Below are 14,118 nucleotides of genomic sequence, written 5' to 3' on the forward strand. Positions count from 1 at the left end.
AGCAGAGTGGCTGATACTTAGCAGGCTCTCCATAAACCCTGTGGAATGAATGGAAGATGGAGTGAATCCTTACTTCATTCTCTCCTAAATGCCTTTCTAGACCATCAGATGTCCCAGAGGCTGAGGCACCAAAACCTTAGAAGACAAGGACTAGGAAGGAACTAGTCTCCACAGGGACAGCACTGAGCGGACCACTGAACATCTTCCATCCGCTCCCTTGTCCAAGGCAACAGGAGGATTTCTTCATGTGAGCCCGACTTCAGTTAACAGTGCCCAACCTTGGACATGTCACTCCAATTCTCCAACGCTCAGTTTTCTCATCTGCAAAGTGGGGATCCTAATAGAACCTACCTCATAAGGTGGCTGTGAGAATGAACTGAGTTCATTCCTATGACACACCCACGCAGAGCACCTCAACCCCTAGTACGTGCTCAATAACTCTTAGGTGTTATTATTAGCTACTCTAAAACTGAGATGTGTATAAAACACCCATGGTTTTTAACATCAATTTTATCTTGTTTTTAGCATCTCTTTTCTTTTAGCCTTTATCATCTCTTTTCTTTTGCCCTTCGCCTTTCTTTTAGCTTTGTAGTTTTAAAAAGCTAGGGGCAACTGGCTGGCTCAGTCAGTGGAACATGGATCATCTCGATCTCGGGGTTATGGGTTTGAGCCCTGTGTTGGGTGTAAAGATTACTTAAAAATAAAATCTTAGAAAGAAATAAAAAGATACATATACATCATACGATGGAGCTCAAACGCCTCCTATTCCATGCAGCCTTCCCTGACTGCCACCATGCTAACAGAATCATCTTTCTTTTTTTGCTTCCACAGTCTTTGTGTCCTGTGCTTGCTTCAGCAGCACATACACCTCCTTGTTTGTGCCATAACATAGCATGTATTGACTAATATTTATCATGATATTTGCACTCCAAATCCAATCTGTGTGGGCAGAATAGCTTTGATAGCATTCTCTGTGGTTCTATGAAATGTACAGACGTTTCTCCTACTTTGGCTCTTCCAGTGCTTTAGAAGCAAGGCTTGATGGTTAGTGCAGAGACTGGATATGGCAGAGAAGGCCCTAACTGGGGAGACCCAGATTCTAGCCAGATGAATTCCTGGGCCCATCTGTCTCTGTAACCTGGGGCAGTGTGATACCTGCTGTGAGAATTCAGAATGTTGAGAAATGTAAATGAGAGAAGAGAGATGACAACCCTTTCCAAATGAAAGTCTGTTATTCTCTGGCTAATATAAAAAAGACAAGAAATAACAAGCGCTGGCGAGGATGTGGAGAAAAAGGAACCCTCGTGCGCTGTGGCTGGGAATGCAAGCTGATGCAGCCAATGTGGAAAACGGCATGGAAGTTCCTTGAAATATTAAAAATAGAGCTACCATATGATTGGTAATACCACTGCTGGGTATTTCCCTAAAGAAAATGAAAACTCTAATTTAAAAAGATACATGTACCCCTATGCTTATTGCAGCATTATTTGCAAGGGCCAAGATATGGAAGGAACCCAAATATCCATTGATAAATGAATGGATAAAGAAGATGTGGTATATATATACAATGGAATATTACTCAGCCATAAAAAAGAATGAGATCTTGGCATTTGCGACAACATGGATGGACCTAGAGGGTATTACACTAAGTGAGACAAATCAGACAGAGAAAGACAAATAACATATGATTTCACTTATATGTGGAATCTAAAAAACAAAACAAATGAACAAACGGAGAGGCAGGAACAGATCCAGATAAAGAGAACAAAGTGATGGTTGCCTGAGGGGACGTTGGAGGGGGGTGGGCAAAATGGGTGAAGATAGGTAGGAGGTACAGACTTCCAGTTCTGGAATGAAGAAGTCACAGCATAGGGAATGTAGTCAATGGTATTGGAATAGCATGTATGGCGACCGATGGGAGGGACACTTGTGGTGAGCACAGCATAAGGTACGGACTTGTTAGATCACCATGTTGCACACCTGAAAACTAAAGTAACATTGTGTGCCGACCAGACTTTAATGAAAAAAAAGTCTACTATTATCCTCATTACTTCTAAAAAATGGGAACCTAAGGCATCAGTCTGGCTTTTCCAAGCATCAGCTTGCCCCATCCCTATGGATTTCTCTTGCTCTGTTTTGGGTTCTGGAGATGTTTAGGTTTTGACTCTGGCTTGACCTGGAGGCATTCACCAGGCCACAGTGATTCTGGTGGCACAACTTTGCTGGAAGTCACTTCCCCAGTTGTAGTTAAGGTCTGAGGAGCTGTGGCTTCTCGATCACTTCTACTGAAATGACCTCATGTTTTCAAAATCTCAGGCAAAGTGAAAAGTACCAAATAGTAAAGGCCAGGAGTCTCCGGACCACTGTTTTATGTGAGAGATTAATAAAAGCTTAATCTCAAGGAGCAGTGTGTGTGAAGCAGTGAGAGGTTTTTTGTTTTATTTTTGTTAACTTCCTAAACCCATTTGCACTTTAAGAGAAAAGTTTTTATTCTCTCCCCTGCAAGCTCAAATACAGCACTTCTTACTGATTTTCATTAACTCAAAATACTTCTGAATTCCACTGTCTCTAAGTTGGAAAAGTGGGATACATCACTGAGGAAGGAGATGGGTATACAGAAAAATATGTTTATTTGAATTGTATTTTTCTATCTACATTACCAGCTTATTATTTTCTCCTGGACATCTTTATTTGCAAGTAAAATAATACACAGATCTATTTCATAACTTGCTAACATACCTACCAATTAAGGAATCGGAGGAATAGAGGGTAGTAAAAATGATAATAATTCTGTAACTCTGACCAAAGTTTTTGGGTGGGACAAATATGACAGAAAGGAAGCCCGGGGAATCTCCCTATGATCTCGGTCCACTGTTCCTTTAAACCCTTAGCAGTACTGAACAATGTCTCCTGAACCTGAATAGTAATTAACTTATTTCAATATAAACAAACAAAAATATTATGTATGTATGTTAAAATTCAGTGAGATATTAAAGATTCCTCATCGGGAAGATTTTAAGTCTATGGGAGATTAGGCAATACCTGGACATTCAGGAGAAAACAAGTAATTGCTGACGATAACAACAACAAGGAAAAACAAACAAGGGGACCAAAATCTCATCTCCTATCAAAGAAGTGTCAATATTTTCTCCTTCCATCACACATGCAAAATTGGGCTTTGAAAGATAGTTATTTCCTGAACATTCTAGGACAAGCTCCTCTGAACGGATGTCTTGGTTTTAGTAAACAGGCTCCAGTCGAGCTAAAAGCAATCATCTAAGCAGAGAGCTGAACCCATTCAAAATGCCTTTTTAGTTATACCAGGAAAACATATATTCCTTATTTGTTTTGGGCTTCACTTTGTTCTGAAACTGATGATGAGAGGCCTTCTGTCCTCCCCGTTTTCTCTTTCTAGGGAGGAACGGGAAACACTAGGGGCGGATTCCTCCCACGGAGGACCAGTGGGGATGAGGGAGAATTTAGGATTGATGATTGTCTGCTCCAGTTGTGGTACCCTAGTGGGGGGAAAGTGGCACTCTGGAGCTTTCCCCCCTTTCTCCAAGTAGCCAAGGAGCAGCACCCAGGCCTGGGTGTCAGAGAGTCCCCTCCAGGCATGCCTCCGAGCTTCCAGAAGCTGCTCTCCACCTCCCGCAAAAGAAAAGTAAATAATAAACCCTTCCCAACCATTCCCAAATATCTCCCCGAGGAACCCAATATGCTCTGTAAAACAATTGTTTTTCAAATGGGTGTCTTTCTAAACAGAAAAGCAATGGAAATAATTAGGTTAGCATATCTAATGCTTGGATTGACAGTTACCTGTTTGAGCCACACATTTGTTGTCATCAGCTGATTCTTTTCATCCTAAGAAAGTGACAATTAGGAAGATGTAAATTCAAATTAAGTGAAGTTGTCTTTTACAATTTTTTTCTTTTGTCAGAAAGACCTCTCTGACACATACATTTGAGGCATTCAAAGTGTAAAGGATTCTCAATTTAAGCACAGTTAAATGGCATGGGATCCTAAAATATTACACATATTTTGCTTAAAATAAAAAATAACAATTAAAGCAAGTAGCAGTTAATTGTGGTGGTATTCATCTAAAATTGCATAGCCCAGAAAGCATGGTAAGGTGGCAATGTAGGATGAACATTAGCTAAATCAGAGATTGGTTTTGCATGATTTTCTAGAAGGATTCCTTGGGCATCGAGTTAGCTGGGTGAGTGTGCCAGTGGTGGGGCAGGGGATTGGGGCAATATGGGGGGATTGTTCTGGAACTTTGTGGAGCACAGCAGGATGACTTTGCAGAATGGGCTTGTTAAAGTTCACTGATTTCCTGGGATCGCAATCATGGCAGAAGTGGGAGCCAAACAGGAACATTAGCAGAGAATGCTAAGGTATGGGTGGGGCCAGGGGAATTTGCGGGGTCCTGGGGGAATTCAGGAGGGTGATGGGGTTGCCAAGCACTGGGGTGCCAGCACCATCTGCCTTCTCTCCCTGCCAGCACCCTTGGCAGCCCTCACCCAATCCGCAGTCAGGGTGACGCCGAATCAGCCAGGGGGACACTGACGAGCCCTTGGCTCAGTTCTGCCTTCTCTTCCAGCCCTTGCTTCTCCCTGGGTGCTCGTCCTGGTGCTCAGCAAACCTGCCAGGGGCAATGCCTGTCCTAGCCACCACATCCACCCCCCAGCCAAAGGTCCCACACAAACAGTGCTGCAATGAAAATTTACTCCGTGACACTTCTCATTCCTTCCTCGGGTCATTTCACTGGCCTCTTGGGGCAGATTTTCTCTCACAGTAAGCTATTTTTAAAATGGAAATGGCAGACATGCGGAAAGAAAACAAAATAAAATCTTAGGCTCACAAACAGGTTAAGAAATGCATGTTCTTTTCAGCTTTGTGCCAAGGATTACTCACCACATCTACGAGCTGAGATATTTTCAGTCCGAAATATACTTTTATGGTGTCATTAGAATTTAATACAGGGCGAACCCATTTCTGATAACCTTGGAATAAGTGTCTGAGGAGGGCATCTTCACTTTCAGCTATTGAGCTGAATCCTGCAGCGGCTGGAAGAATCATGAGGGAAACCCGAATTAATGGGAAAGGCGTAATGGCTGGTTTAGCATCCTACAGCCTGAACCTTCATATAGTCTACACGGCCTAGTGCGGCGAAGGCAGCTTTGAGTGTACAAGGGTTCTCGAACCATGCTCCATGCCCACAACACACGGCTGAAAGCAGACTCTATGCTTCACCCAGAGCTTCGCACTCCCGCGGGATTTTCCCACCGTGAGGTCAGCACTTTATGGACAATGACGAATTCACAACACACTGTGGCAAGGGACATATGTGTATGTGTTAGCGGTCTAAACATCCCTCCTCTCACTTTATCCCCTTGACGGTACTTTATCCTGCATCGGAGCCCTTGCACATATTATATGTGTCTTTGCTTATTGTCTGTCTGCCCCCTGGGAAAACGGCGCTCCTAGAAACCTTCCTGGCCACCGCCTCCCAGCTCTGTGGGGTCTGGCACATCGTGGCCCCTGAGCCAACACCTGCGTAGCAAGGCAGTGAGCTACTTGGGTTTTGTTTGCTGAGTGGTGTTTGGAGAGTTTGGGCCAGAGCTGAGTTGCTCGGGAGAAGAGAGGCAGGGAGGCCACAGCGGTGCCCCCTCGGCCTTCCCCTGTGTGAGCGGCCCTCCCATAAGGAGAATATTGTTTCACGGGCACCATGGCAACGACTGCTGGTTCCCTGCTCAACAGCCCATTTGCCCTTTCTTTTTCGGTAACAGATGCTAAATTTATTCAGGATTGCATGGTGCCAGCTTAAAATGTTCCCTTCTCAGGCTCCCTCACAGCTAGGGACGGCCATGTGACCTATCCATCGGCGCCTTCAGATACAAGCAGAAGCCAGTGGGTGCCGTTTGTAGGAAATATTGTTGAAGAGGACAGACTCGGCCCGACCTGCACCTTTCACCTTTCCTCTTTCGCCCTTCGCTCTCTATCCTTCCGGCCTGGAGCTGGAACACGGTATCTAGGGATTGGGCCCCACAGGTACCTCACGCAGCCTGATGAAAGCTCCACACATAAGAAAGACCGACGGAGCCTGGGTCCCTGAGAGCACTATAGGACCCCCAACCAGCCCAGGCCTGCCTGCCTCCAAATTTTTTGGTGTGTGAGAAAAGCAACCCTCTTTTGTTAGAGCCATCGTTACACGCATCTGAGCGCAGTCCTAGCACCAGAGTTCTGCCCTTCCCCGACAGCCCGTGTTCCAGTTCAGGCCAGTGAGAACTAATTACTTATGACACCATCTCACAGTGGATGGAGATGCTCCAGGAGGGCTGAGAACAACTGCATAATGTCTGAACTAACACATGCGTGCGTGTGCACGCACACACGCACACACACACACAGACTTCTTAGCTTGGACAACCCTGCCATTTTAATTCTGGACTTGAGAGGGGGATCCCGAGAACAGAAACTGTACTTTTGAGTTTCCTTTCCTGGCAGGACAATTTGACTGTCAGTTTGCAGGAAGGTGGAGTTGCCCATTGGGAGGGATCTTCTAAAATGATGACCTTGACAATCCCCAGCACTTGCCGCCTTCAAAGCTACACCCTCCGTGAGAATGGCTGGATCCCTGCTCTTTGCTGGGCTCCAAAGGGAAATAAGCAGATCTGTTCTTTCAGGGACCTTTGTATGTTTTACCCACTTCGGCCAATGTCAGAAGGTGAGCTGCTGTCTGAATCGAGGAACAAAAAAGGTAAATCTGCACAGGCTGTTATGGACTGAATATTTGTGTCTCTTCAAATCCCTGTGTTGAAGCCCTCCCCCCCCCACCCAGTGTGACTATCTTTGGTGATAGAACCTACAAGGACATAATTTAGGCTAAATGAAGTCATCAGTGTGGGGCCCTAATCCAATCGGCCTGGTGTCCTTAGAAGAAGTGGAGGAGACACGAAAGAGCTCTCTCTCCATGCAGGCATGAGGAAAAGCCAGGTGAAGACACTGCCGGAAGGCAGCGGTTTCCAAGCCAGGAAGAGAGTTTTCACCAGAAACCGAACTTGCTGACACCTTGAACATGGACTTCTAGGTTGCACAATTGTGGGAAAATAAATTTCTGGTAAGTCACACAGTCTGTGGTGTGTTGTTATGGCAGCCCGAGCTGTCTAAGACAGCACAAATCTGTCTGTCCAAAAAAAGACCAAAACAGATCTGACCAAAAAAAAAAAAAAAAAAAAAAGGCCAGAGGTTCAATGCTTTCTGCTCAACATCTTCAACCTGTCTCAGCTTCCCCAAATAAAAGCTGAAGTCATTGATGTTATTGGAACAGATGCAGAGATGCCCTAGAAATGTCTCTGGTTTGTCCTTCCTGTAAAATAGAACATGATAAGAAAGGGAAAGTGCTCCCACTGTTGATTCTTTGAGGCTAGGGCCTCAGTAAATACTCAATGATGTTTGGTGAATGAACCAAATGCAAAGAAGCTCTAACAGCACTTTCCATGCACAGGGAAGGAGGCGGAGTGAGCTTGGCTCACTGCTCCAGAGGGTGTAGAATCACAGATGTTGTCAGGATTTCCAGGACAAGTGGTCTCTGTTTTAAGGAATAAATGGATTCCTGAAATGTGTGTAAACCAAATTTTTGCAAATGGACTTGTATTTTAAACAAATTTGACAAGACTGACATTCTAAGATATATCTCAGCAATACATGGACAAGTTGGGAAGCTGATGTCAGAAGATGAGTGACTCCCTGAGTGGGTGCTTACATTTCCCAAAGTCAGCTTCTGGATGGGGAGGGATGAGAGAGCATTTGTATTCATAAATAATTTCAGCATGAAAGAGGAAGGACAAGTGAAATGATGAAGAAGTGAAGGCAGTGGAGCTGGAAAGGACTTCTGAGATGATCTAAGCCCCTCCTTTTACAGATGTAGATCCTGGGGTGCAGAGAGAGGGAGTGACTTACCCAGGGTCAACCCAGCTAATACGTGGTGGGTGTGGTTTTCTGACTCCCAGGTTGTCGATCTTTCCATCAGCTCATCCATGGAGGATTGAGGAGGCAAAAAGACTGTTCCCTATGCTGTGGTCTCCTTACTTTATGGCCACATAAAAACTTTCAACAATTCATGTCTATGGACACATATTTATTGTTTTTGCTTTTTTTGTTGCTGTGTTGTTGTTAGCATTGTATTTACCAAAAATACTTCACTGTTGTTGAAAGCAATCTATCGCCAGGAAGAATGATATTCTAAAACCAGGTCACAGATAATGTTTGGTGATAGGAAGATGCTCAACACTGGTGATGGTGTCCCATAATCCTACTCAGTCTCCCTCTGCTGCAGTTGAGCTTGGCCCTGGGCACCTCTTGGTTGGGCACTGTGGTCACTCTCCTTGGAGGTGGACACCCAATGCTTTATAGTAGGAGCAATCCTGCTTCAGACTTGACCATGGTCTCCTCACATCTCCTTGCATTAAGTCCTGCTTTGCAACCCCCGTCCTCCCCCAACACACACATAGTCTAATGCACATCTCCAGAGGATGTGTGCTGGCTGTTAAAGCTTGTCACCATTGCTCCCCTAAATCCCAATCCCCCCCCTTTCTTCTCTCCCTCTCTCTACTTAATCTTTGTCTTATTTTTTCTTTGTCAAAATATTTCTCTTGGGACTACATAAGCAACTCCGCAGGTGGAGGACAAGAAGAGGGAGAACCAGAGGGAGAGCACATGCAAGCGATCAGACAGACGGAGAGCTCTCTGCCTGATTCTAGTAATTTCCTCCATGTGGAACTCAGGCTGGGAAAGTGCTGTAGGAGGGCACTCTACTCTTGGCTCTGGATGCTGAGTCTCTTGCCAAACTCGTTATTGTTAAAACGAGAATCCAACAAATATTTATTTAACATTGAGAACCACTGGACTCAGATTTAGACATGAGTTCTGGTCTTGTTTCCAAACCAGGCGATCTTAATTAAGCAAGGCATTTAACCTCTCCCAGTAAAAATAGAATGTGGATGATTGGTAAGCCCTTACCAACTCACACACCCTATGTTTCCAGGATTTCATGTCCGTGAACAGCCATAAAATGTGATCTATTATGCCCAATATTTGCTATTCTGAAGACACAAAAAAGAGGTAATGTTTAAGATGTACCATTGATTGGAGAACTTTACTCCTGGCTGCCATTTACTGTAACAGAGGAGACATCAGGTAACGTAACTAACACTATGAAGGGATTAGACAGGACTCAGGAGGAGTTAAGACTCTCTCAACCCCTGTAAGTGGGGTCATGAGAGATTGGATGAGGTACCCATACCAGCTTCAGACAAAGAATTTTTTCTTTGGAACCTACAACTTGAACTTCTGGCCTCTTTATTCTTCTTGACCGTGTTTCCTTTCCTTTCTTCAGGCTCTCAGACATTCTGCTCTCTCCTCACTCAATTATCAAAACCCACTTTCTGCAGAATTTTGACAAGTTCATGCACGCTGAGGTATAAATAACTGATAAGACTTAACTGATGACAACTCACATGCTTATTTATGGTTTTATTGAAGACAACATCATTGTTTATCCTTAGCTAAGAGAGTAAAGAAGTAATTGAAGACTTCTAAACCTCAGCAAACATGGTTGAGAGAGACACATTTTTTTGTTTAGATACCTTTTGTTATATTTTGGTTTTGTCCTTCCATTATCACCACCTCGTCAAAAAAAAAAATCATACCACAAATATGTTACCTCTGCTGTCAACACACAGAACTAGCCCTCAGGGTGAAATAAATAATAAATATTGGATGGATCCTTCCTAGCGTGAGAGTTTATTCGAATGACTTTGTTTTCTCCCTCTTGCATCCCCCATGTTGGAATTGTTCCTAGGATACAGTAGATCCTCAGTAAATATTTATTGAATGAGTAAATACATGTCATCGTGCGGTAAGAGTGATGGGAAGATGAGTAAGATACAGTCCCTTTTTCTGGGAGCAGACCCAAACACACAAAGCATGAATTTGCAACACAAGAAATGTCACATGCCCAGACACAATCATCCTCTCCACCAAAGCCAGAAATCTAAAAATGAGGGGTTGCCCCTTGTAATTTGGAAAAGGTAGTTCTGGGTAACAAAAAGAAACTATTTCCTTTGCAAGGAGTAGCAAAGTTAAAGAACTTAAGGAAAGGTGGTACAGATCTGCAAACAGAAATAGACTCCAAGGGATCTAGAAATGTCCACAAATGCAAGAGTGACTACAGGTTATTGATTTATTATAGATCTGTGACAGATGTACCCAGCACAGTATACATTCCCAAACCCTTGCCCTACTTGATAGAGAATGAGTACCAGGCTCCCTTCCATTCTCAATTTTCTTATGTAACCGTTACTATGCAAGGAAGGGGGTACACAGGTGAATGGAGAGGGTTTATGCAACCACCCCTGCGAGTAAGATGATTTCCCTGGGCAAAAGATGGTAAGAATCAATTATTTCATAGTAAATGGAACAGTAAATAAAGGCAGAAAAACATTAGACTTGTGGATATTAATTGTATGCTAAAACACACAGAAGTTGATTATCATTTTTATGATTGACAAATTTCATTTCAGACTCCAGAGATCAAATTTAGTGATATTTGAAAGTGGGTCCGATGCCCTCGGTACTTAGAAAGGACTCCTTTTGAGTCCTCAGTATGAAGAAAGGCTACGTTTTTAAAGATATGATACTGTTCAGGTGTGTGTGCCTAGATTTGAAATCTAGAATTTATTAAATCTAGGATTTATTTCAGGACTTGGGTGAATCTCACTCGGTGCTCCTGGTTCCCCATCTGAAAGGAGCAATAGTCAAACATGGCAAAATTCCTACTGAGAAATAAATGCAAACTGCTAATGGGACAGCCAGCTGGCCCCTGGCTCTAATGGTTTCCACTGTGATGGGAAGGGCTTTGTGTTCTTAAGTTACATAAAAAGTGAAGTGTTTCCCAAACCCAGAGAGCTGGCAGGTGCAAATGACCATTTCCCCCTAAACTTTGCAGTTATTTTCTCCCTCTTTCCATTTCTCTTTTGGCTGTCTGTCCATCTCTCTCTCCCTCTCTCCTTTTTTTGCCCTCTTTCTTTATTAAGAATTCTCCAAATTTCACATGGATAACAGTCACAGAAAACTCACACATGTTCATAGACATGTAATGTCTATTTTTGTTTAATTGTGATATACAAACACATTAAATATACCTACACACAAATTTATTAAAGTTTGTATATAAGTCTATAGAATATATTGGATACAATTAAGTACCTACACACAGATATAATGATTATTAGTAGACATGATATAAAAATGTTGACAGAGTAAATTTCTGTGCCATATATTTTAACGATTCTGAGAAGCATTCAGTGCATTCAGTAACATTTTTCCTCCTTTTATATCTTCCTACCAAGTTCATGATTCAAAAGGAAGACAACGGCATAAATCTGATGGAATCCATAGGTATGATTTCTTTAGCAACATGCAGATTTCCTAGAATTACTCATTACAGCCACATCCTAGAGGTTATCCTTAAAGATACCTATACATTTTATATTTCTAACATTATCAACACCATATTTCTGCCTCCCTTGCTTTAATCATTGTACAATGATGAAGTTTTAATTTACTTTAACTTGAGCTTACCTGAAGGAGTGACACCAAGGACGATGAACACGAGGAGAAAGCCTGCCAGTCTCATGCTGTCAGTGTAGGAAAGATAACCCCTTCCTTTTAAACAGTACAGTATTTCCATCAGAAAGGGAGGTTTTGAAAAGAAAATGCAGTGGTTCAAAATCCGAAGCGGAACCCAAGGGGAGAGTAGACACCTGAAGTGGGATAAGAGAGTCTCAAACCACCTCACATCAGTGTGATGTTTCTTCAACTACACTTCATTGATTTCCACTCAGCTGTCAGATTGTGTAAGTTGAAAACATAGCTCTGGGTCCTAACTCCTGACTTATTAATTTGCTCTCTCACAAAGAGATGCAGGGCAGAAGGGAAAGGATAGACAACTTCTGAATGCCCTGTGGTATTTTTCTCCCGGGTGGAGATCTGATAATGCCACCCTTGCTCTGATTCACCTTCTTCACAGTGGATCAGATTTTCATCGAGGTCAGTGCGTGTTCCTCATAAATGCAAATCTAATGAATGAACGAGTGTAAGTGAAGGCTGGATACAGGAGAGGGCCAGGTGGGAACAGGCACATGGATGGGGACTGAGCGCTGGAGCGACATGCTCCAGGGCACTGAGGAACTCCACCTGGACCACGCTGACTCCATCTTTGGTCCTCCATCTGGGGCGCAGGTGGTGCCATCTTAGATAACTATCCTGTGACCACACACGCCCTGCCCTTCACTCCATAAAATCTGGGGATTAAGGTCTGGATAGCTGCAGAGAATAGGCCGAGAGTAGGGGTGGAGAATTACTGTGTAGTGCCCTGGATGGTTGGTCCATTCGCCCCTCTGATTGTCCGTCAGTAAGCGACACTGAACAAAACTCTGTGTAAATGGTGTTTTGTTTTTCAGTACTAAAGTGCCTTCTCAGTCTGGAGGATACATTACTGACCCTCCTCCCCCTTTTAACACTGTCTTAATCCAATTTAAAATTCGCTTGATGTTATCTTATTAGGCTCCCACTATGTGCCACTAACAATTTTCAAACACCAGGCACTGCTCAATAAGTTACCAATATATAATCAAAACAGCCCTGGCTGAGGAGGCGGGACTCTGTCCCCTCCTCATGCCCACCTCTCTGATCCTCTCTGAGAACCCCCAAGGATGGGGCTCTGTTCTTTTATCTCTGTAACTCCACTTTCTCTCCTGTGCCTATCACGTGAAATGCTTAAGAGTGTTGCTTGGAAGAAAGGAGGAAGGAAACAATCAGACATTGATTTCCTATGCATCTGAATCGTGTTCTGGGCCTGCTGTGAATTTACAACTGTATCAGGAATAAATTAACCACTAACCCAGAGGTGCAGGATGTATCACCTTTCTTTATTTCAATAACTCAAATAAAATGAAGCTTGCCGTTCCACAGAGCAAGCAGAAAAATCAGTCTCAATCCTCCTGCCTGGGGTAGCACAAGACCTGGGAAGGCTTCTGTGGTGCCCACAATACAGGGCAGGCCCTGCAGGCTCCAGTCCATCTTGACCACAGCAGACGGAGCAGTGGCCAGCCCACAGGGTCCTTTGGAAGTGGCACTTGTGCTACCCTTTGCTTGGTTGAATGCCCAGGATTCTGCGAGGACTGGAAGTCTGGGTGAGAGAATGCCCCCCTTTCTGAGTGTCCACAGGGCCATTGCCTCCTGAGGATGGCCACCTCTACTGGGTGTCACCCTTGTAGCATGGTTCTGGCTGCTGGAGGGACCAGCCAGCCTCTGGCTCCTTCTGCACTTTTGCAAAGTTCTCACCTATCTCTCCTTGCAGCGCTTTTCTCCCTGAAAAGCCACTCACCTGGTCTCCGTCGCAGTCTGGAAGCCTCGAATGATCTCTTCGGTGAGTTTAGACTTTCAGTGTCAGTGGACATCAGATGAACAGGTAGAGAAGTTGTCTTTAAGCAGCTTCTGTTTTGGGTCCCTGTAAACTCAAGGAGCCCGGAGCCCAGCTCCTTTCTTGGAAAATGTAGAAATAAGACATACAGAGAACAAAACACAAGTCCTTACCTCAAAAAATCATCCTGTTTTGAACCAATGTGCGCATGTTCCCTCGCCCATTCTATAACCAATAATAAACATGAGCTGGGCAGCTGCCTGGGCTATGGTGTTGGGTCTATCAAAGCAGAAATAATCAGAGGTCTCCATTATCCATGGAGGATAAGTTTGCATTCTAAGACCCCAAGCAAAACCTCTGCTCATCCATCACTGACCAAATGTGCTCCGTGTGAACAGTGAGCTCGCTCATTCTGAGGCTCTGGAATGCGCTCCAGACACATACTTATGAGAGTCACAAAACCAAAACTGAAGATGAGAGAAAGCAGATGTGCTTTCAACTGAAGATTTGGAAAACGTTACAATCAGTATTTTTTATTATTTATTTATTTATTATTTTTAAAGATGTTATTTCTTTAAGTAATCTCTACACCCAATGTGGGGCTTGAACTTACAACCCTGAGATCAAGAGTT

At 43.7% G+C, this 14,118-nt stretch overlaps 1 protein-coding gene across 1 annotated transcript in view; it reads right to left on the reverse strand.

The window, feature by feature from the left end:
- Window positions 1–13,585, reverse strand: part of CHRNB3 (cholinergic receptor nicotinic beta 3 subunit) — a 29,112-nt gene extending 15,527 nt beyond the window's left edge. The window contains exons 1-4 of the mRNA XM_035003931.1: window positions 13,451–13,585; window positions 11,644–11,825; window positions 4,915–5,066; window positions 3,817–3,861 (exon numbers count right to left, since the gene is read on the reverse strand). Coding sequence (XP_034859822.1) covers window positions 3,817–3,861; window positions 4,915–5,066; window positions 11,644–11,752 — 306 coding nt within the window. The 5' untranslated portion in view covers window positions 11,753–11,825; window positions 13,451–13,585. The remainder of the gene's footprint in view (window positions 1–3,816; window positions 3,862–4,914; window positions 5,067–11,643; window positions 11,826–13,450) is intronic.
- Window positions 13,586–14,118: the final 533 nt, after the last annotated feature.

This window comes from Mirounga leonina, unplaced genomic scaffold (assembly GCF_011800145.1).
Source record: "Mirounga leonina isolate KUSES-001 unplaced genomic scaffold, KU_Mleo_1.0 Mir_128, whole genome shotgun sequence".
Taxonomy (NCBI): Eukaryota; Metazoa; Chordata; class Mammalia; order Carnivora; family Phocidae; genus Mirounga; species Mirounga leonina.